Source organism: Oncorhynchus tshawytscha, linkage group LG11 (assembly GCF_018296145.1).
Source record: "Oncorhynchus tshawytscha isolate Ot180627B linkage group LG11, Otsh_v2.0, whole genome shotgun sequence".
NCBI classification, from domain to species: domain Eukaryota; kingdom Metazoa; phylum Chordata; class Actinopteri; order Salmoniformes; family Salmonidae; genus Oncorhynchus; species Oncorhynchus tshawytscha.
The window spans coordinates 21,279,584-21,303,236 of NC_056439.1; the positions used below are offsets into that span (position 1 = coordinate 21,279,584).

The 23,653-nt window shown below is 46.4% G+C and overlaps 1 protein-coding gene across 3 annotated transcripts in view; it reads right to left on the reverse strand.

Annotated features, from left to right (window-relative positions):
* Nucleotides 1–3,499: 3,499 nt before the first annotated feature.
* The window catches only part of bcl11ba (BAF chromatin remodeling complex subunit BCL11B a), a 62,473-nt gene continuing 42,319 nt past the window's right edge, over nucleotides 3,500–23,653 (reverse strand). Inside the window, exons 3-4 of one of the 3 annotated variants that reach the window (XR_002950761.2) lie at nucleotides 4,731–7,884; nucleotides 3,500–3,867 (exon numbers count right to left, since the gene is read on the reverse strand). Coding sequence is in view for 2 of the 3 variants with exons in the window: in XM_024400999.2 (XP_024256767.1) it covers nucleotides 5,852–7,884 (2,033 nt within the window). In the remaining variant the exon portion in view is untranslated. Of the gene's footprint in view, nucleotides 7,885–23,653 lie in introns of all 3 variants that reach the window. The other 2 variants (XM_024401000.2, XM_024400999.2) reach the window with 2 other exon arrangements.

Consider the following 23,653-nt stretch of genomic DNA (forward strand, 5'->3'; position numbering starts at 1 on the left):
AGTGATTTTGATTGAAAATACTAAAATCAGTGCGATGGTATTTGATTTATTTTAACGCACATAGGATTTCAGGTGAGGAGGGAACGTGTGAAGTGTTATTTTGTAAGGGCCAAATCAAATCTGTATCGCTGAAGAGCCGCATTAAAACGCAAAGGTCACTTCCAGTTGAGCCGGCTTGCGCAGCATTTACAGTGAATGCAGTCTCTGTGAACGCGGGAACATTGCCTTTACATTTCAATCGAGCTATAACGCAGATCTGCCTCCACACGGATTGAATCCAGTCCCAAATTGAATGTCCGATTTCTTCATTTCAATGTATACTATTTCCATTTCTAAATTGCAGAAGTTGCATTACTTATTAAGAGAGAGAGATAGAGATAGAGAGAGAGAGTGTGTGTGTGTGTGTGTGTGTGTGTGTGTGTGTGTGTGTGTGTGTGTGTGTGTGTGTGTGTGTGTGTGTGTGTGTGTGTGTGTGTGTGTGTGTGTGTTGCATAATGTGGTGAACATACACATTCCTAATGTGTTTCAAATAAACAGAGTAGAGACAGGCCATGTGGTGTCTGAATATCATGTTTACTGTAACGAACCAATGGCATTGGACTCATCAGGCCTGAGAACGACGGAACGCTGTCCTCACCTCAGTGACATCATAGACAACACAGCCAATCGCAGCCTAAAGAATCAGTTAACGTATTTAAATAAATTGACATCACACACAGCATAACATCCCTAGTCAACGCCTCCAGCCCTCCCCCTGTATGTCCCCGATCCGGACATTACTACATATCAAAAAATGACAGATTTTTCCACGTCCTCAACCCAACCCTGTATTATTCTTTAAATACAAACATGAGAAACATTTCTAAAAGGAAATAGTCAAATTATGGAATGTGAAACCTAAAGAGTGAACAGCAGCAAAGCGTCATTTCATAATCAGGACCTTCGTAACTAACGTCAACTCTGTCTCTCTGGTAGAGGGGCTAATCTGCATAGCCTATTAGACCTGAACCTCTGTGAAGGAAATCTAACTGAATACACCCACAGACAGGGCAGTGTTCCATGAAGATGTCTTTACACAAAGTGAACACAATCAACAGCATAGCTTAGCTCTGCTTGGTGTTCTGTCTACGGTGCCCATGGGTGGACAAACAGTGCAGCCAACAGGACATAGCTCTTAGCACATATCAAAGCACCAATATTTGAGAGGAAACATAAACATTTCAAAAGATGATAAAGCACAGATATGGGAGCTCTGTGCTGCTAAACAGTTGGAGAACCGTTCTGTACATCTAAGTGAGCAGGTTTCGAATACACACCCTGGTTCTGACTGATTGATAGGTGTCCGTATCGTGGTCAGGTACGGTAGCTACTAACTGCCTGTAGTTATAACTTATGGTTTGAGGCGAATGTAGCTTGTAGCTTTGATCGTATCCAGCCAAGGCTGCTCTGTGTACACTACATGGTTCTGTGAGTCGTATGTGTAGGAGTCGAACTATGGTATCCAGATATATAATGTCCCTGCACTTCATGAGAGACTTTCCTCTGTTTTTCTTCTATATATGTGTGTGTGTGTGTGTGTGTGTGTCTTTTTCTACACGCTATATATGTCCCTTCTCTGACTGAAGGGACAGAGCTGGGACATATCAGAAGAGTTAGCATTTACAGGAAACAAAAAGAGACAAAAAAAAAAGAGCAAAACGTTTGGAATTGTAACAGTTTGTATTTGTGCTCTATTCTTCTCATGCTGAGAAACCTGTGGGGAGGCAGGTCAGGTGCCTGTACAACTGACACACAGGTCACAAAGGTCAAGGGTCAAAGGGTAGCTAGATGACCGCAAAGAGGGGAGGTCACTGCCAGTGCCAGTTGGAACACAAACTATAATAAGAATGAAATAAAAAATGAAAACAAAACATGTCAGGGTAATCATAGAACAATATGTACAACCAATACAATAGTAAACAAAAACATCTACTTGTGTATTTTTGTCGCTAAAAGGATGTCAAACAACCTTTTATTTCCCTTCTGTACAATAAGATTCATTTCAACAATACAAATTCATCAGGGGTTTTTTTGCACTATTTTATCCTGCCAAATGAAAGAAAATATATCGTGGCAGCCTGTGAGTTGTATCTTGAAGTTGCAATGTTGTCCCCCTCCCCCAAATAAGATAATGACATACAGGTACTTAAAGTACCCCTTTTCACAAAGGATGCACATACAAGTTAAAAAATACAAGCTTCTGTAGAACGACAGCAAGTGCCTACACATGTATTTCAAACCAGCCATGAAGAATATCCATTCCAGGAGAAGATCAATAGATACAGATCAGGAATGTCAGTATTTTCCTGCAAAGCAATAACAATGTTCCATAGTTTCTACAAGGGAAACTTCCAGAACGTCCACCCCCCCCCCATCCAAGTTTGTTACAGTTCACTTTTTTTAATTCATTTTTTAAAATTATTATTATTACACCCAAGGCAGAATAAAAGTTACTAAAACTTAAGACTTTTACAGGTACAGTGACAAAAACATTTTAAGAGACCCACAATTTAAATTGGACTGCAAAATAAAAATTTAAAAAACAACATTTTTTTCTATTTTTGTAAAATGCCCAGGCATTCTCCAATATTACAAATACTGGTATACTTTTACAGTAAACAAGAAAAATGTAATATATATTCATATACAGTATATTTATATATACTAAAACCCCGTCACCAAAAAAAAACAATATACACATCGCCACTATGGCATTCAGAGAAACGGTATAAGCAAACTTGAAAAGAAAAATTCTTTTTTTTAAAAACACACATACACACAATTATTATTTGACCCTTGTACTTGTTTCAATACTGTAAACGTATTTTAAGACAGAGTGCACTAAATTATTTTTTGTTTTGTTTCTGCAGTTCCTGATTTTTTTGTCCAGTCTCTTCCTTGACTATTGTGTGGTATAACAATCCACTCTGACCATGTTTCTATCTAGGGACGCAGTCTTGTCCTGAAGTGAAGAATTTGATATATATCTATATATAGGTTTGTGCCTTTATATGTACATATGCATACATATATACACACACAGACACACCAATGTTGTGCTGAGTACTCCTAACCTAAATGCAGCTTTGTTTAATTTTTTTGTTTTTTTAAGTAATCTCTGATATTCTATTGACATTTCATAATCAAATTAGAAACTAAGTTGACGCATAAATTTGATACATTGTTTTCATTATGTTCAATTCCTTTGCTTCACAAAAGTGTTGCATTTGTCTTGAGAGACGGTGAATAGGAAGATCAGTATTCAAGGCACACTCATGTCAAATTGAATGGCAGTACAAAAACTGTCCCAATAAATTAATTTCTCATTTTTATAGTGCCAGCATTGGGAAAGCCACGCCTATAGCAATGCTAGCACTTCAATCTCAACTGATTCCAAACTCTAGAACCCGTTACCCAGGCCGAATAAATCCAGTCAAAGTAATTTCTTGCTCAGAAGCCGTATTTTCAATTTTCTTTTTTTGTGTGTAAAAAAAATCATAAAAATAGACAAATCATAAAGTGCGGGTCATCTGCAAAGAGCTGTTCATGTTTTTCTATTTCTTCTCAATGACATGTTTTTACCTCAATTCTAAAAATAAAAAAAATAAAAATACTTGGATGTCAAAGGTCAACTTGAGGGGGATCGGAACAGGGGGGTAGGACGGGGGTACATTATTCAAAATAACAGGGAGTGGTGATTTGGGCAAAGGTTGGTGCTTGCTGAAGACCGAAAAATCTTTCCTAAAAAGCTCACTCAGCTGTGCATTCTGTGTGTGTCAGAGTTGCTACTTCTCTCAGAATGCGTTCAACTACACATCACAGGGAGCCCTGAATGAGGAAAGAAAGAAAAAATAGTCTTACTGTTTGGGCACACGCTCAACAGACTTCTACAGACACTGTATGTATCTAGAACTGTGCAATTTACTGGTCTGCATATCACTAAGTAACTGCCACTGGTTCTGTCTCACAGGGGACTTAACCATTTTTAGCCAGAAGAAAAAGTCAACATCATAAACATTTTGACTATGGCACACTATACAATCAGAGTTTTTACTATACAGTATAAATTCATTTTCAAAACGATTGCTAGATATTTCTAGAAAAAAATGCATAGGGCTGTTTTCAAGTGATATCATAAACATTGTCACTGAATGTAATAGTTATTAACAATAATATTTCAATCCATTTTATGTCATTCTAATCCGCCACGGCTGTGACCACCACTACCCAGCCCCTTCCTAAACTGAACAATGCAGTAGATGACATATGGACTTGATTACAAAAAAAATGATTACCAAGAGTAACATTAAATATGAATGGTGATCAAAACAGGGGAAAAGAGGACATTTAAAAGATACAGCGTCCCTGAAGTACGCATCTACCGTAATGCAGTTTGAAATGGCTGACCAGGTACTGCAGCCTGACTGAGACTGAGGGTGATGAGACTCTCTGTGATGCTACTCTGTGCTGAGTGTCCGACAGGGAGTTAGTGATAGTACTGGGAGTTTTAATAGTCAGCTGGCAGAGGAGTGAGAGGGAGTGAGTATCAGAGACAAGGGACAGGGGGATTGGGGGAGGGTGTAATCGGTAGGCATGGGCAAGTGTGTTCAACTCATCCACGGAATGGTAATGAAGGGGGGGGGGTGGGTGAATGGGAAAATAAAGGAGAGGAAAGAGGCCCTATAGCTCACCCTAAGATCTCCCTGCTCTCTCTCGTTATAAAGCTGCGCAGTTTAGCCCGACGGTTTAGCCATCCTACAACTGTGTGATAAAAGATTTTACAAAAACAAAAACAAAAAAAACCATCAGTACTTGCATTGTCATAGCAGGTATGTTGTGCTTAGGATGAGTTATGGTGAGTTTAGGACAGGCTTGTTTAGATGTAAACAGTGTGAGAGAACTGTGAGGGGCTTCTTCTTTAGGAATAAATAAGCAGTTGCTCTGTTTTTCTAGCGTGTTTCAGTCCGGGTTGGTACTAGGTACCGCTAAGCAGCTGCCTTTGTGATAACCGGTTTATTTTTCTTCCTTCTTTTTTAATAAATGTATTTACTTGGGAAGAGGCAGGGTTTGTGAACCTCGGTGTTCTCTTTAGGTTTTACCGTCATAATTGACAATCAGTGCTACATATCTAATTAGATTGACATGTTTTAAAGTCAGTTCGCGCCACAACGCCAAAGGATTGTTGTCCGCGTGCGTATATCCTGTCGTGTAATATAACAAACAAAAAATAGCTTTCTCAGTTATGCTTTCTAAAAATTAAAAGATTCAATTTGGCTTCTCTTCAAGAAATTACACGTGTAGCTTTAAATATACAATTTCCTATGAGCAGCGGCCTAAAGAGTATTCAAATGTTTGGGTTTTTTGTCTGCAAAAAAATCTCAGGATATCCTCTGGGTTGAAAAATAATACAAATCAAATCCCAGCAATTAAAATAAAAAGTCAAACAAATTTAAAATGACTAAATAAAAACGTACCTGCACATGCCAAAATATTACAAAATCCAATAAATACAGAAATTATTGCACAGTTAAAGGCTCCACATATGTTATCATTTAATTCAGCCTCTGACCGACCGTTAAAAATGATCTTTAGCCAAATGAGGCAGTTTAGATCGGCTTCAATTGGTGCTGTTAATATCTGTTTGTTTGTTTAATTGTTTTTCTCGGTTGGCAGTTTCTCAGGCAAAAACATAAAATTAACCCAAAATTCGATATTTAAGAAAAAGAGTATCCAGCTACCCCTTTTTGTATTTTTTGTTTTTTAAATATATAAGTCAATGTGTGGCGAAAGAGGCAAAATAGGAAAATCTGGCTTAGCTTCTCTCGGCTTGCTCAATTTTGACCTCGTTGGTCATCAAATGTTCCCCGTGCCACTTTTTCATGTGTTTCTCGAGAGTGCTGTACACGCTGAAGGGCATTTGGCAAATGTCACAGCGGTACACTTCCTTACCCATCTGCCCGTGGGTCTTCATGTGGCGGGTGAGCTTGGAGCTCTGGGCGCAGGCGTAGTTGCACAGCTCGCACTTGTAGGGCCTCTCTCCCGTGTGGCTGCGTCGGTGCACTGTCAGGTTGCTGCAGTTCTTGAACACCTTGCCGCAGTACTCGCAGGTGTCGCTCCGTCGGCTCTCCTTGGAGCTGGGCCGGCCAGGTCCCGGGCCCCCCAAGTGAGGAGTGCTGCCCCCGCTGGCTGTGCCGCTGCGCCCCGACAGGCCGCCATCCAGGAGGTCCCCGGGAGGCGTGGAGAAACGCAGGCTGCCGTTCTCAGACGAGTGCTCAGAGGAGGTGCCAAAGGGAGATTGTCTGGAGTGGGTAAAGCCCAGGAAAGGGTCTTTGATGAAATGTCGTGAGGCGGCGTATCCCACCAGCCACTGGGAGTAGACGTTCTCGGAGGGGATGAGGGGCGCCGGGGGCATTTCCAGGTCCTTCTCAATCTTGATCCTCTTGTTGGAGGAGTTGGACAAGCAGGGGCTGGTGATGGGAGTGGGTTTGCGGGGGAACAGGCCTGAGAAAGAGTCGCCGGAGCCACAGTTCCTGCCGTTGACCGTGGGCTTCTGGTGGTCCCTTTCCATCTGGTGGTGATGGTGCTCCCTCTCCATCTCTCCCACCACAGAGTCCTCATCCCCAGTGTCCCGCTGCCCGTCGGACCCCCTCTTGGAGAAGAGCATCCGATTTTTACGATTGTCGACTATCAAGTTATTGTACTGCTGTATAGTGCTCAGGCCCACGCTCTCCACCATCTTGCCCAGAGAGAGGGCATTCTTCTCGTCTGATGGCAGCTTGGAGCCGTTCTCACGGTTACGGTAGAACTCCATGTTGTCCATGCTGAAGTTTGACTCCGGCCTGCTCTCGTTCTCCGGCTCCTCTTCCTCCTCCTCCTCTTCCTCCTCTTCGCCCTCACCCCTGAAGTCTCCATCTCGGTTCTTCATGCCCTCTCCTGTCACGTCGCTGGTGCCCGGCTCCGGTGAGCTGGTGGTGGAGAGCCCGTCGTCAGACCGTCCTGTCATGGAACCAGACTTATGCATGTGTGTTTTCATGTGTCTCTTCAGCTTGCTGGCCTGGGAGCAGGCATGGTCACACAGCTGACACTTATAGGGCTTCTCCCCGGTGTGGCTCCGCCGGTGGACTACCAGGTTACTCTGGAACTTGAAGGTCTTCCCACAGAACTCGCATGACTTGCTCTTGGCCTGCGTTTGGGGCGGGGTGGTGCTGTTGGGGGGCATGGGCGGCAGGGGCGGGGTGCTGAGAAAGGGAGACTTTGGGCTGGGCTGGAAGGGGTTGGGGTTGAGCAGGCGGTGCATGGGGTTGACCCGGCTGGGCGACAGAGGAGGGGTGGCCACGTTGTTGTTCCCTGCCAGCTGCCGGAGCCGCCTGGAGAAGTCCATGGACTGGGATTCGATGGCCATCGGCGTTAGCCGCATCACCCTCTCGAAGGCACTGGGGTGCTGGGAGATGAGCCCCATTTCTTCGGCACTAAGGCGTTCCAGCCGGTGGGGGTCCAGGTGGTGGCGGGGTGGGGGGCTGACGAAGGGAGGTGTGTTGGGGAGGCCTCCGCGGTTCTCCATGAAGCCTGGAGGGGGCTCTCGGAGCATGGGCCCGGTCATCCTCAGCAGGTGGAAGGGGTTGCTCTCTCCCAGGAAATTGGTGAGGGGAGACTGGGGGATGGAGTCCTGGCCCATGGGGGGGCCGGGGATGGTGATGCGGGGGGTGAGCGATGCGCTGGAGGGGTTGGATTCCAGGTAGATGCGGATGCCGTGGGTGTTCTGGGCGTGCTGTAGAAGGAACCAGGCGCTGGGGAAGTGCTGCTTACACGTGGTGCAGATGTAGCTTGAAGGCTCATCCCTTCCTCCTGCAACACAGGAGAAACACACACCAGAAAGGAAAATGATTAAAACATATTTTACAATTCATTAAATGGCAGTGACTTTACATCTATCTGAGGAGTTTTATTTAGATTTGTGTATAAAGGTATTTGGAAGTCAGTAAAAATCAAGCGTCACGTCATCATGATGGCGCAAAATGCATCCTCATGACGATCTGGCAAGTGACACTTTGCTTCTTGAAAGTCCAACATCCTGAAAACGTAAACGCTAACATGCAAAACATTTTGGGCACCGCATCAACAGCGGACCAATTGGACTAATGTTTTTGAGTGGTGTTCTCCTTGAAATGGATGTGTGGTGAGTGTGTTTGTATTTCAGACGCCGTAGCTCCTTACAAAAAGCATATTGCACATGAGGAGAACAGCACGACAGAGTAAAACAGTTCAAGCACAAGTGGATGTCTGACAGCTGCAGGACGGAGGAAAGTCACCGCTGAGAAACGTGGCCATCACCCGGTCACGTGTTCATTTATACAAAGAGTGGAACTTTGCAGAGAAAGAACTGTCGGACACACTTTTGTTATCCGCATCATATTTGCCTAATACCTCTAGTGGTGGAAACATCATGTTGTCACATAAATGGGACGCACTTATCAGGCGTTTGACAAGTGCATTACCATAGTGACTGTGGATTGGACTGCCGAGGTGGGAACACTGTATCCACCGGTTTAAGTGCTCTTTAATCTCTCCTCCTTACAAATCGTTGAATTATTACACCATGCAAGTGCACGTGTGCACGTTTTTGTCTCTGTGTGTGTGTGTGTGTGTGTGTGTGTGTGTGTGTGTGTGTGTGTGTATGTGCGTGTGTGTCTTTAAAACCCATGAAGTCCCCCAAGCAGAGGGACTTTAATCGTCACGGAGACAAGAGACGCCAAAGTAATATGGCTCTATAGTAGGAAAGTACAACTTAAAGTGTGATTTAAGGAACTCTTATCACTTTCCAACCAATAAAGGCACAGTGCCGCGAGGGAACAAATAAAAGAAAAAAGGAGGAAAAGGGAGGAAAAGGGAGGAAAAGGGAGGAAAAGGGAGGAAAAGGGAGGAAAAGGGAGGAAAAGGGAAGAAAAGGGAAGGGAGGAAACTAAACACTAATATGGTGGTGCATCAAGACAAACCACTGCTAATAGAGGGAGAATACGGATGGAGAGATTGAAACAAATGTTTACTGGTTTTGGGGTTGTAATTTTGGTATTAAAGTCATTGGTATTTAACTGACATCCACAGGGTGCTTTGTGTCATTCTAGATGCAAATTGAAGAACTCATGGCAGATGATACTTCACAGCTTTTGAGGAAAATCTTGGGTGATGTTTTCCATGTTTCTATTGTGACCTCAATGGGAATTCCAGCATAAATAAAGGATCAAATAAAAGAAATCCCAAGAGTGGTATAACTTCTTTCGCCGTGTCTGTTGCTCAACATCGCAAAGGGAGAGTCACTAAATGGAATAACTCTCCACACACATTAAGACGAGGGCTCAAATATTGACTCTGTCATCATTGACTTTATAGTACAACTAAGGCCTCCCTGGTTCACTGTCCTGAACATGTGAAAATATGCCCTGGGTCCATTCCACCCACACAAATTCAGGATGAAAATGTGACAATTCCTCCAGCACAGACAGACATCCATCTATCAAAGCACATATCTTAGGAACTAAACCCAAAAGCTGCTTTGTCCTGATTCCCTTAGTGATTCCTCTAAGATCAATAGGGATTGGAAAGTGTAAACAGAGCTTTGGCTGTGATTAAACCAATACTGTTGGAGTAGAGAGAGCGAGTGAGAGAGTGAGAGTGAGAGAGAGAGAGAGAAAGAGAAAGATGAGGAGAGAGAGAGAGAGGAGGAAAGAGAGAGCAAAAGATGAGGAGAGAGAGAGAGAGGAGGAGAGAGAGAGAGAGAGAGAGAGAGAGGAGGAAAGAGAGAGAGAGAGAGAGAGAGAGGAGAGAGAGAGAGAGAGAGAGAGAGAGAGAGAGAGGAGGAGAGAGAGAGAGAGAGAGAGAGAGAGAGGAGGAAAGAGAGAGAGAGAGAGATGGGGGGGGGGGGTGTTCTAGGCCTGGTGCTCGGCATAGCTCTCTACCTTTAACCAGCATGACTAATTGAAGGCCCAGCCTCTGAGTTACACAAGCAGTTTGGTAATGCAAAGGGGACTCGTTACTGTGGGGACTCGTTACCGCAGCGACACAAACAAGCAGAATATCCAGCCAGTACAGTGGAGACGGATGCTAAACACAGGGCGCCACACTCCTAGGGGATTGGGGGAAAACACATGTATGAAGTGGGAAATGGTAATTGTGCTCTTGGAAATTAGTTTCATTTATTAAATGAAAGCTTTCTGTTTTGACCTAATGCGCCAAGTTCAGAATACAGAGGAAAACATATGCTGCTGTAATTGTTTCGGGTTTTGATTCAGAGGTTAGTGCCTGAGTGTATGTACACGAGGTGTGAAATACTCCACTCACAAAGGATCGAGAAACATATTTCCCAGATCAAACACGCCATTTGAGTGGCCAGAGTGTCCCACTGTTCTACAATGTAGTGTGTCAAATGAGTTTAGCCTGTCATTGGTCCACAGGGTAGAGAGCTGCAGAGAAAGGATAGTGAACACGGCGACACAATGCAGATGTAACAGGGATGTCCGACCCAGAATACAAAGTCAATTCAGGTCACAGACATGTGAATCCGTCTTGTTGTTATTTGAATAAAATAATCTAACAAAAATGTTATAGGGCTGCTTATGATGAAAACATTTTTTTGGGTTGAAAACAAAGGATGAAAACATTTATGCAAAATTGCGAATCGTGTGCATTTAGAATGCACATCCGTTAAGAAAAACTCACATGGCTATATTTGATTTCAGTGCTACAGACCAAAGGAAATCTTCAAAAGTGTACGATACACAGAACTACTTGTTTTCTACATTATGTCTGAAAATGTCGTAAAACGTATACTACACTGTAACCTTCACGTTCATATAAAACAATTTTACAATTTTACTATTTTTTCCCCCCTTTAACACTAAGATTTGCATCCTATCAATTATCGTCATCTGCGTGTCAGCTCAAAGAATGGCTCAATCAATCTGTCTGGACAGAAAACTTTTAAACCTGCCATGTCTCCTAGCACTTAGAGGAATGCTGCATTGAAAAGGTCTGAGTGTGAAAGCGTTTTCCCTGCTATACGTGGAGCTGTGTGGGGAAGTTATGATATGTTAATGGCTGGCTGTCTGTCTGTCTGACGTGTGTGTGTGTGTGTGTGTGTGTGTGTGTGTGTGTGTGTGTGTGTGTGTGTGTGTGTGTGTGTGTGTGTGTGTGTGTGTGTGTGTGTGTGTGTTACTGTATGTGTGTGTGTGTGTCTGATGTGTGTTAAGGAAAAGACAAGGAACAGCTGCTCACCTCAGTACTGAAGCTCTGGCCCTGTAAACCCTTTCACTTAATTATAGTGGACACAGTATACACTCTATCACGCACGCGCACACACGCACGCGCGCACACACACACACACACACACACACACACACACACACACACACACACACATAGACACCGCCTCAGGCATCTCAGGACTCTTGAAGGGCTACGCATTAACCTACCCCCCCCCACCAACACCCAGCCCGTTTCTCCCTCTCTCCCCTTCCCCATTCCACCAACATTAAACTACCCCCTCCCACTACGCACACACACTCACTCACAAACAATTCGCTGAAGCCCTCTCACACACACAAATACATTATTCCACCCCCACTCATACAAACTCCTCAACCCCCAACACACTTTCCTTACTTCACCTGACAACAACCCCCTCCCATATTTCCTCTCTCCACCCCTCCCTCCCCCTCCATGTTGTTTTATGGTCAAGTCCTTTTCAAAGCCCTAATGCGCCATAAAGGAAACAAAAAACACTGAAAAACAACCAAGGCATCTGTTTTCTACACCTGCCCCTCTTTGACCTCTTCCTCCCTCTATCTCTCTCTTCCTCTATCTATCTCTCTCTTCATCTATCTATCTATCTATCTATCTATTTCCCTCCCTCCCTCCATCTCTCTATCTCTCTCTCCCTCTATCTCTCTCTCTCTCCCTCTATCTCTCTCTCTCTATATATCTCTCTATATCTCTCTCCCTTTTGCTTTAAACTGCCTGGGTGTAAACAACACACTCCACTTTACTGTCGAACTTCTTCACAACAAAAGTCATCAGGGGGCCGAATGCTCATTTAATTCATTTCCACCCCACAATTAAGGAGAATCACTGTCTGCCTCTGTCCAGCATCCACTCCCTGTGACGGAGGGAGGTAGTGGAGTGGGCCGTGAGTTTATTGAGGAGTGTTCAGTGTGTGCCCTCCCGGGGGGAAGGAGTCCGACGCAGATGGCAAATAAAGTATGCAGCCCGAGGCGAGAGCACATTATGCTAATTCTAATGTCAGCTGTACTTTAATATACAGCTCTATTTAATCACCCCATTATTTCCCATTTCCATATGAAAAAAAGGAGAGAACGAGGGAGTGGGAGAGAGAAAAAACCTGCGGCACTGCTCTCACTCACTGCTCTCACACACTGCACTCACTCACTGCTCTCACTCACTGCTCTCACTCACTGCTCTCACTCACTGCTCTCACTCACTGCTCTCACTCACTGCTCTCACTCACTGCTCTCACTCACTGCACTCACTCACCACTCACTGCTCTCACTCACTGCTCTCACTCACTGCTCTCACTCACTGCTCTCACTCACTGCTCTCACTCACCACTCACTCACTCACTCACTCACTCACCACTCACTCACCACTCACTCACCACCACCACCACCACTCACCTGCTCTCTCTCACACTCGGACTTGGATCGTGACTTGAAGTAGAACTGCTTCACCGCCAATAAAGATATCACATCCTCTCACACTGTAGAGAGGAACCTCTGTACTGCCAGCCTCCCTCAACCAGACAGACAGATACCACTTTACCATTACTCTCCCAAGAACAGACTTCCATTTCACCATGACCATTTCTCACTTTACTACCAAGCCCAAGAAAGTAAAGACTAAAACTCAACTTCTCCAAGAGAGAAAAGTTCCCTAAGTATAACGAGAAGAGACTGTGGGCTTCTTCTCCCTGAGTTGGTGGGAGTTTTAAAGAAGCAGTAAGGGAGAGAGTAATGATCTTGTTTTCCATGGGACAAACTCCCATTGTGAAACAGCTGCTGCATGGAGAGGCAAGAGAGTGAGAGTGGGGAGAGAGAGAGAGACAGAGTGGGGAGAGAGAGTAGAGAGAGAGGAGAGAAGATGGGGGAGAGAGAGACAGAGTGGGGAGAGAGAGGAGAGAAGATGGGGAGAGAGAGAGACAGAGTGGGGAGAGAGAGGAGAGAGAGTGAGAGTGGGGAGAGAGAGGAGAGAGAGAGAGGAGAGAAGATGGAGAGAGAGGGGGAAGATAAATGGAAGAGAGAAGGAAGAGAACAGGGAGAGAGAGGGGAGAGAGAGGAGAGAGAGAGAGAGAGACAGAGTGGGGAGAGACAGAGTGGGGAGAGACAGAGTGGGGAGAGAGAGAGACAGAGTGGGGAGAGAGAGGAGAGAGAGAGGAGATAAGATGGGGAGAGAGAGACAGAGTGTGGAGAGAGAGGAGAGAGAGGAGAGAAGATGGGGAGAGAGAGAGACAGAGTGGGGAGAGAGAGGAGAGAGAGAGGAGAGAAGATGGGGAGAGAGAGGGAAGAGAAATGGAAGAATGAAGGAAGAGAACGGGGAGAGAGAGGAGAGATCTTTGTGGGCTATACTCGGCCTTGTCTCAGGATGGTAAGTTGGTGGTTGAAGATATCCCTCTAGTGGTGTGGGGGCTATGCTTTGGCAAAGTGGGTGGGATTATATCCTTCCTGTTTGGCCCTGTCCGGGGGTGTCATCGGATGGTGCCACAGTGTCTCCTGACCCCTCCTGTCTCAGCCTCCAGTATTTATGCTGCAGTAGTTTATGTGTCGGGGGGCTAGGGTCAGTCTGGAGTACTTCTCCTGTCCTATCCGGTGTCCTGTGTGAATTTAAGTATGCTATCTCTAATTCTCTCTTTCTCTCTTTCTTTCTCTCTCTCGGAGGACCTGAGCCCTAGGACCATGCCTCAGGACTACCTGACATGATGACTCCTTGCTGTCCCCAGTCCACCTGGCCGTGCTGCTGCTCCAGTTTCAACTGTTCCGCCTGTGATTATTATTATTTGACCATGCTGGTCATTTATGAACATTTGAACATCTTGGCCATGTTCTGTTATAATCTCCACCCGGCACAGCCAGAAGAGGACTGGCCACCCCACATAGCCTGGTTCCTCTCTAGGTTTCTTCCTAGGTTTTGGCCTTTCTAGGGAGTTTTTCCTAGCTACCGTGCTTCTACACCTGGATTGCTTGCTGTTTGGGGTTTTAATAAATAAATACATTTGATTTGATTTGAGAGAGAGAGAGAGAGAGAGAGGAGAGAAGATGGGGAGAGACAGGGGAGAGAACAGGGAGAGAGAGGAGAGAAGATGGGGAGAGACAGGGGAGAGAACAGGGAGAGAGAGGAGATAGAACAGGGTGCGAGAGGGGAGAGAACGGGAAGAGTGTGGGAAGAGAGAGGGGAGAGAGTGTGGGGAGAGAGTGTAGGAAGAGAGAGGGGAGAGAGTGTGGGAAGAGAGAGGGGAGTGAGTGTGGGAAGAGAGAGGGGAGAGAGTGTGGGAAGAGAGAGGGGAGAGAGTGTAGGAAGAGAGAGGGGAGAGAGTGTGGGAAGAGAGAGGGGAGAGAGTGTGGGAAGAGAGAGGGGGGAGAGAGAGAGAAGAGAGAGGGGAGAGAGAGTGGGAAGAGAGAGTGGAGAGAGAGTGGGAAGAGAGAGGGAAGAGAGAGGGGAGAGAGTGTGGGAAGAGAGAGGGGAGAGAGTGTGGGAAGAGAGTGGGAAGAGAGAGGGGAGAGAGAGGGGAGAGAGAGGGGAGAGAGTGTGGGAAGAGAGAGGGAAGAGAGAGAGAAGAGAGAGGGGAGAGAGAGTGGGAAGAGAGAGGGGAGAGAACAGGGAGAGAGAGGGAAGAGAACAGGGAGAGAGAGGGAGAGAACAGGGAGAGAGAGGGGAGAGAACAGGGAAGAGTGTGCGAAGAGAGAAGGGAGAGAGTGTGGGAAGAGAGAGGGGAGAGAGTGTGGGAAGAGAGAGGGGAGAGAGAGAAGAAAGAGGGGAGAGAGAGTGGGAAGAGAGAGGGAAGAGAGTGGGAAGAGAGAGGGAAGAGAGAGGGAAGAGAGAGTGGGAAGAGAGAGGGAAGAGAGAGGGGAGAGAGTGTGGGAAGAGAGTGGGAAGAGAGAGGGAAGAGAGAGGGAGAGAGTGTGAGGAGAGAGGGGAGAGAGTGTGGGAAGAGAGAGGGGAGAGAGTGTGGGAAGAGAGAGGGGAGAGAGTGTGGGAAGAGAGAGGGGAGAGAGTGTGAGGAGAGAGGGGAGAGAGTGTGGGAAGAGAGAGGGGAGAGAGTGTGGGAAGAGAGAGGGGAGAGAGTGTGGGAAGAGAGAGGGGAGAGAGTGTTGAAGAGAGAGGGGAGAGAGAGGGAAGAGAGAGGGGAGAGAGTGTGGGAAGAGAGAGGGGAGAGAGTGTGGGAAGAGGGAGGGGAGAGAGTGTGTGGGGAGAGAGGGGAGAGAGTGTGGGAAGAGGGAGGGGAGAGAGTGTGGGAAGAGAGAGGGAGAGAGTGTGGGAAGAGGGAGGGGAGAGAGTGTGGGAAGAGGGAGGGGAGAGAGTGTGGGGAGAGAGAGGGGAGAGAGTGTGGGAAGAGGGAGGGGAGAGAGTGTGGGAAGAGGGAGGGGAGAGAGTGTGGGGAGAGAGAGGGGGAGAGAGTGTGGGAAGAGGGAGGGGAGAGAGTGTGGGGAGAGAGGGGAGAGAGTGTGGGAAGAGGGAGGGGAGAGAGTGTGGGGAGAGAGAGGGGAGAGAGTGTGGGAAGAGGGAGGGGAGAGAGTGTGGGAAGAGGGAGGGGAGAGAGTGTGGGGAGAGAGAGGGGAGAGAGTGTGGGAAGAGGGAGGGGAGAGAGTGTGGGAAGAGGGAGGGGAGAGAGTGTGGGGAGAGAGAGGGGAGAGAGTGTGGGAAGAGGGAGGGGAGAGAGTGTGGGAAGAGGAGGGGAGAGAGTGTGGGGAGAGAGGGGAGAGAGTGTGGGGAGAGGGAGGGGGAGAGAGTGTGGGGAGAGAGAGGGGAGAGAGAGGGAAGAGAGAGGGGAGAGAGTGTGGGGAGAGAGAGGGGAGAGAGTGTGGGGAGAGAGAGGGGAGAGAGGGGAGAGAGTGTGGGAAGAGAGAGGGGAGAGAGTGTGGGGAGAGAGAGGGGAGAGAGTGTGGGGAGAGAGAGGGGAGAGAGTGTGGGAAGAGAGAGGGGAGAGTGTGGGGGAGAGAGGGGAGAGAGAGGGGAGAGAGTGTGGGAAGAGGGAGGGGAGAGTGTGGGAAGAGGGAGAGGAGAGAGAGGGGAGAGAGAGGGGAGAGAGAGGGGAGAGAGTGTGGGGAGAGAGAGGGGAGAGAGTGTGGGGAGAGAGTGTGGGGAGAGAGTGTGGGGAGAGAGAGGGGAGAGAGAGGGGAGAGGGAGGGGAGAGAGTGTGGGGAGAGAGAGGGGAGAGAGTGTGGGGAGAGGGAGGGGAGAGAGTGTGGGAAGAGAGAGGGGACACCACAGTGTGTGTCACCCATGGACACGGCCTCGCTCCACGCTAAGCCCCTGATTCAATTAGCCAGAAATTATGGCTAATAACGATCTTAGGTTTCCAAACAGGCCGTGTCAAATGCTGCATGCCAATATGGGCTTTAGGAGCACACACACACACTTGCTTGAATGCACACACACAGGCATACACTTATACACACGTGAATGAACACATACACATATACACACGTACACACACACAGCAGAGACAGAGGTCCCAGATTCCCTATAGTCTCAACACAGATGAGTTGCCAAGGAGACATGAGACATTGACCAATCACTGTGCAGGCTGGCAGGATCATCGTGTTATTCAAAGCAGGTGATTTACAAAGCCTTCTCTTCTCACACAGCTAACTTCCTCTATTGTGACATGTCTAACCAATCACATCTCAGTCATTTCCTCTCTCCAAGCAATGAAAATGAGGGAGAATGCAGTAAATTGGATGTCTGTGTTTGTACGTGAATCACACAAAATAACCGCGACTAAGTTTCGCCACTGTTGGGTTTTCATTGTTATCCGACCGAATTTAGGAGATTAAAATAAAAGCTCAGAATCATGACTCCATATAATTTTAGTCGTAGGAGGGAGAGAGAAAGAGGAGGGAGACAGACAGAGGGCGAAAAAAACAACAGAATACTCATTTTCATTCATTTGGCAAATTTGCATTCACTTGTCATTATAAGCCTTGGTTTGTGTGGTGTTTTGAAAGAGAGAGAATGAGAAAGAGAGTGGGATTTTTTTACGGACTGCAGAACCAAATTGTAATAGCTGTTGACAAAGGGCACCATCCGCCCCCCAAAAATCTCCTGGAATTTGAGAGATCTTCTTCGACAACACAATAGAAGATCGGGGTGCTAAACTGATGAGGAAGCTGCGCAGGGGAAGAGAAAAGGCTCTATAGGATCTTCTAATGAGGTGTTCATTTGCTGACATTGGTTTTTACTGTGGGGACTTCATTTAGGCTGTCATTAAGCCATTATCCAACGTAAAGAAGTCTGCCGTCCTGTAACAGCCCTGGTTGGTTCTGGAAGCCCTTTCTCACTCTATCAGTGGAAGCGTGCCGTGTTGGGCTGGCCCGATGCCTGTGTTTGGTTTGGCCCGCGTTCACACACATCTTTGGCAGGAGGGCTGTTGGATGGCTTACAGAGGGAGAGGGAACGATGGAGAGAGGGGAAAGCGCGAGAGAGGAATGTAGAGAGAGACAGGAAGGGAGGGGAGAGAGCGGGAGAGGAGGAGATATGAATAGTGCGTAGTGTGTTGGCTGCTGGATCTGTGAGCGAGGGGTAGTCCATCCATTGAATTTTTAAAAAGTGATTGAGGTATAAAAAAAACTCTGTCATTCTTATTTCCTCTCAGACTATTAAATATTTTCATCATTTTAATAATTGTTCAATAATCCGTTTTTAAATATTGAAATTATAAATATGGGCAGGAATGCCCTAAATCTGGAATTAAATAGAATATATTTTATAATACTTTCCTAAACTCTGAGGGGGAACTAAATATTATGAAACCTCAATGTAATAATTTAGCATCTTTTTATATATTATTTCAAGTATATGATTGTGAGTGTGTGTTCTTTGTGTGTGCGTGTGTGAGTGTGTTCTTTGTGTGTGCGTGTGTGTGTGTTCTTTGTGTGTGCATGTGTGTGTGTGTGTAATAAATATAATATTTTGAAAGCCGCCAGAAGAGCACATCAAACACATGTAATTGTCAGACATAATTCCCGTCTGTCCAGATAGAGTGGATTAATCAAGGTTTTGGGATACAGGGACAAGTTTACACGTGTGTGTGTGTGTGTGTGTGTGTGTGTGTGTGTGTGTGTGTGTGGGGACGAACATATCATACTTTCCTCAATTCTGGGGGGGAAACTAAATATCAATGCAAATCATTTTGCATTAAAAAAACACAAAAAGTATATATACACGTGTGTGTGTGTGTGTGTGTGTGCCAATGCATTTTGTCTGTGAGTGTGTGTAAATTAAACCTATAGTTGCTGACAAATGGAAACTCTCTTTCACAAACACGCACACGCACACACACACACACACACACAATTCAGATCTGGGTTCGCGACAGTGTAGCCTATGTCTGGTTTCCTCCTCAGAGACTGCTGGTGGGCAGGAAACAGAGGCAGAAGGTAAATGAGGACTGTATGCATTCTGTTAAAAGGCATTCCAAATGGCAATCATTCCCTATATAGTACAGTACTATGGCCCCTGGTCAAAAGTAGTGCTCTATATAGGAAACAGGGTGCCATTTGGGACACATAAAAAGACTCCGCTCCAGCCCTGCACCCTGCTATGATTAATACCATTGTATAGCTCTGCTCTGTTCTGTTCTAACCAGGGAGGCAAGAGGTGGGTGGGTGGGTGGCTGGAGAAAGGAGAAGGGGACGTAGCTGCCTGCCTGCCGCACTGCATTGTGGGAGCTCCCCTGCTGTTGGTCCCTGGAGTGTTGTGATGTGCGCTCTTCAAAAAGCCTCATGTCAGCGCCGCTGCCTCATTTAAAGGCAGACTCCCCCCCCCATCTGCATCTCCCCACATCTAACAGGAGCAGCCATATGTCGTCAAGACAAAAAAAACACAAGACAATGGTGACAAATAAATTGGCACATTACCCTTCCCCCATCCCATTTTCATTTTCTCCAGCCTGTCAACAAAAAAATAAACATCTGAAGAAGAAGAAGGGAGCAGAAGGGGGAAGGAAAGAAGGAGAACGAGATGGGGCGAGGGGGGGGTGAGAATGACCTGTAGGCAGCCAGTTCCATCCCTCTATCCAAACAAAACAAACAAGCCAAAAAGCAGGAGACTGGTCCGTGTTGAGGGGGAATGCTCAGGCATGATGATGTGAGGAGAGCAGCGTTCAGTAAGGATGGCATTAATCTGGAGAAGGAAGCATGTAGAACTGAAACAGGTTGACACCATTGACAGAACACAACCAGGATAAAATAGAGGCCAGGACGTTAAATTTACCATCTCCTAGTAAATGAACGTCTCTCTCTCTCTCACGCACGTGCACACACACACACAGAGAGAGAGAGAGGGAGAGAGAGACACCACTACACAGCCCTGGCGGCCTTAGTGTGCAGCAACGAATAAAAATGCTCATTACGGAATGATTTCAGTTTTCACTATGATTCAATTTGCAGTAATTACTGTGGCCGGCGCTATTAAAAAAACGTCTACAAAACGCGAAGGTCAACTACCAGTTAGGAGTGTTCATTTTCATCTCAATGTATTCATCCTCACCCGGCTAATGGCCCAATTTTCTCCCCTCCGCTCCTCAATAAATATTGCTGGAATTACAGGTTAAATAGCTAAATTAAATCACGGCTATTATAGTAGGCTGCAGTGCACCCGCTTGGCTCGGCTGCATGTGGCTGAGGGAGGGAGGGAGATAGGGAGGGAGGGAGGTGGACGGGGGCTAGCCTCTCCATGTACAATTACTGGGGAAGTGCCAATCGCCAGACAGTGCACGATTAATGTCACAAGTGCTGGGGCCATCAAATTATTACATTCATTCTCTCACCAGGCCTTTTGCGCTAGCCTGGAAATAAGACAAATGCAGAGAGAGGCCCGTGTTATTGCGAGACCAACTAGGCTCTATTTGTCACGCTTTGTGAGGCGATTGGGGAGGAGAGGGAGGGAGGTTATGGAGGGAGGACAATAATAAAGCTAATTATTATATGAGTAACAGACAATTCCCAGCCCCTTATTTTTCGAGGTAATTGATTATGAATTGTTCTCATGGTGTACACTCCACAGTATACGGTTATTACATTGGTCGGGGTGGAGGGGAAAGGGACGAGGCGCCATTGGAGTTTAGCAGAGTGCTCTGTAATAGTAGACATGAGTCATGGTAGTACGACCAAGGTACCAGGACCCAATAAATCCTATATGAATCCGATCTGAGTAGGAAGACTCTTTGACTCACTCAACACTGCTGTTGTGTAGCCACCTATCACACGTCCACACACACACACACACAAAGACTTGGGAATGTTCATACAGAAAATTATAAGTCAATAAGCAAATATACAACAAAAACATTTGAAGAAAAAAAAAGGTTCCAAAAGGGTTAGAACCCTTAAGTAGAACCCCACAAAAGGGTTAGAACCCTCTAGGTATGACCCTTTTGGATTCCATGTACTGTAGAACCCTTTCCACATGGGACCTAAAAGGGTTCTATCTGGAACCAAAAAAGGTTCTACCTAGAACCAAAAAGGGTTCTTCAGAGGGTTCTCCTATGGGTACAGGTTCTAGATAGCAGCTTTATTTTCTTAGAGTGTACAAATCTACTCTACTCTCTCTACGGTATGTGTTCCAATGATCACCTAAGAGATCAACAAAGTGTGTGTGTGTATGCACAGTTGTGTGTTTGCTTGCTCACACTTATGAACTGTGTATGTGCGTTCGTGTGGGAGATGGGCGAGAGAGAGGTTGCGGGGGATAGGTCACAAGGGAGGGTAAATCCCACTTCAAACCTGTCCGTCCTGTTCACCAGAGCTTAGAGAGATAACCTTGGGATCTTCGTGCTGTTTTAGCCTGGCGCTCTAAAGCCAGCCGCGGCCCTTTGAACTACACAAGGTTCTCACACTAAGATGCTTCCATTATTAAGGCTCCAGATTATGTTCATTTTATTCCCCTTACCTTCACACCACACTCCTTACTATACCCTCGTTCTTTTTTTTTTGCCTTCTCTCCCTCTCTCTCCCTCTCTCTCTGCCCTCCCTCTCTCTCCCTCTCTCTCTGCCCTCCTTCTCTCTACCTTCCTCTTTCCATCTCACTCCCATTCCTCTATAGCTTTCATTCCACCGAGATGCCTTAATCGCAGCATGGCAGCCTAAGAAAACACCAAAGAACTCTGGTAACTGCATCAATAGGCTGACTACAGTATTATCCTCAGCCAACCAAAGGCACCGTAAGCCCCTGTTCATTTACATACAGGAAGTTGAGCCGTCATAGCCCTAAGAACAGGGACACAGTCAGCCAGCCTCGTGCCTCTGTGTGTGTGTGTGTGTGTGTGTGTGTGTGTGTGTGTGTGTGTGTGTGTGTGTGTGTGTGTGTGTGTGTGTGTGTTCCCGGGCGTCCTCTTTAGAACCCCTCCCTCCTCCACTGGAAGGAGTCAATGTCACCACACACTCATTTGCATTTAGAACAAAGATGACACAGGGCTGGGGGCGCGAGGTGGTGCCTCCCAGCCGTCCACTGCGCTTGTCGAAAGTTTCCTGACATTTCTTGCATTATTAAGCCCTGGGCTTCATTACCATGCCTATGATCTGGAGAGGTCCCCAAGCCCCCTGGTTCCTCACCTTGAATCACTAATATCTTGTTTATGACTATCATAGCAAATCGCATAGAGGCAACAATTACATGCAAATCAGATCAGGGCGTGTGTGTGTGCGTGTGCGTGTGTGTGTGTGTGTGTGTGTGCGTGTGTGTGTGTACAAAGCTTGGAGGTTCTTGCATTGATACACACACCCATGCAGAACAGTTACCTAGGGTAGTAAACATATGCTGTAGTGTGTATGGCCTAATCCAAATCTGAATACAATTGTTCCTGTATTTACTGTTACAGTTCCCAGTGTGGGAGAGAGGGAGAGAGAGAGAGAGAGAGAGAGAGAGAGAGAGAGAGAGAGAGACAGAGAGAGACAGAGAGAGAGAGAGAGACAGAGAGAGACAGAGAGAGACAGAGAGAGACAGAGAGAGAGAGAGACAGAGAGAGACAGAGAGAGACAGAGAGAGAGAGAGAGAGACAGAGAGAGAGAGAGACAGAGAGAGACAGAGAGAGACAGAGAGAGTGTGTGCCAGTAGAGGCTGCTGAGGAGATGACGGCTCATAATAATGGTATCACACACACATGTGGTTGATACCATTCCATTCACTCCATTCCAGCCATTTATATGAGGCTTCCTCCCCTCAGCAGCCTCCACTGGTGTGTGTGAGAGAAAGAGAGAGAGAGAGGTGGCAGAGGCGAGGAGAGCAGGGCATCATGGGTGATTTACTAAGTGTAAATGAGGCAGAGGAAACTGCCAGCAGCTGTTTTTTTACTGCCTGTTTGACACACTCATCTCTCTCTCTGTCCAGAGGCTGGGGTGGACAGACCAAGAGAGGCACACACACACTCATCTCTCTCTCTGTCCAGAGGCTGGGGTGGACAGACCAAGAGAGGCACACACACACTCATCTCTCTCTCTGTCCAGAGGCTGGGGTGGACAGACCAAGAGAGGCACACACACACTCATCTCTCTCTCTGTCCAGAGGCTGGGGTGGACAGACCAAGAGAGGCACACACACACTCATCTCTCTCTCTGTCCAGAGGCTGGGGTGGACAGACCAAGAGAGGCACACACACACTCATCTCTCTCTGTCCAGAGGCTGGGGTGGACAGACCAATGTCCGAGAAGCCGGTGTTTGGAGGATATATTGACACGGGTGTTGTTAGACCCGAGACTAAGTCAAGGGCCAGCAAACTGTGCCAATATCCTCCAAACATTGATTTCGAGGCCATTATCACTTTTATACAACAGGTTACCAACATATTAAAATAACGATTGACATATTTTCATTGAAAAACATTATTTTGATGAATTTATTCATACTATTTCATCCTTCCACAAGATATGGTCCCGAAACAAATCTAAGGTTGCTACCCGAGCCGGCTGGTTGTTCGTTCTATTGGTTCGTTTGCCAGAGACGTGACCCGGTCGATCAGTGTCTATGCATACCCAGTCGTTCGTTCTAAATGTTCCATTGTCACACTGGCTGGCAATGTTCTTTTCCCCTCTTAGCTAGCTAGCCAACTACGGCTAACTTACAATCACGTCAAACAGTGCAGACAGAATAACAACAACATTTGTTTAAGCTGTTTTCAAGTGACATTTATTTGGATAAATCCATAACAACGAGCTAATGAGGAACGGTTTCGCCTGGCATAGAAAATGTGTTCTCTCGTTAGGACACTGTTGTTCAGAGCAGCTAGCCAACATCACAGCTAACACAATCACTTCAAACTGAAGCTGGAAAGACTAGCAAACTAGCTGCACTTCATTCATCGTTTTACCTTGACATTTCCTTGTATAAATCCATAAAA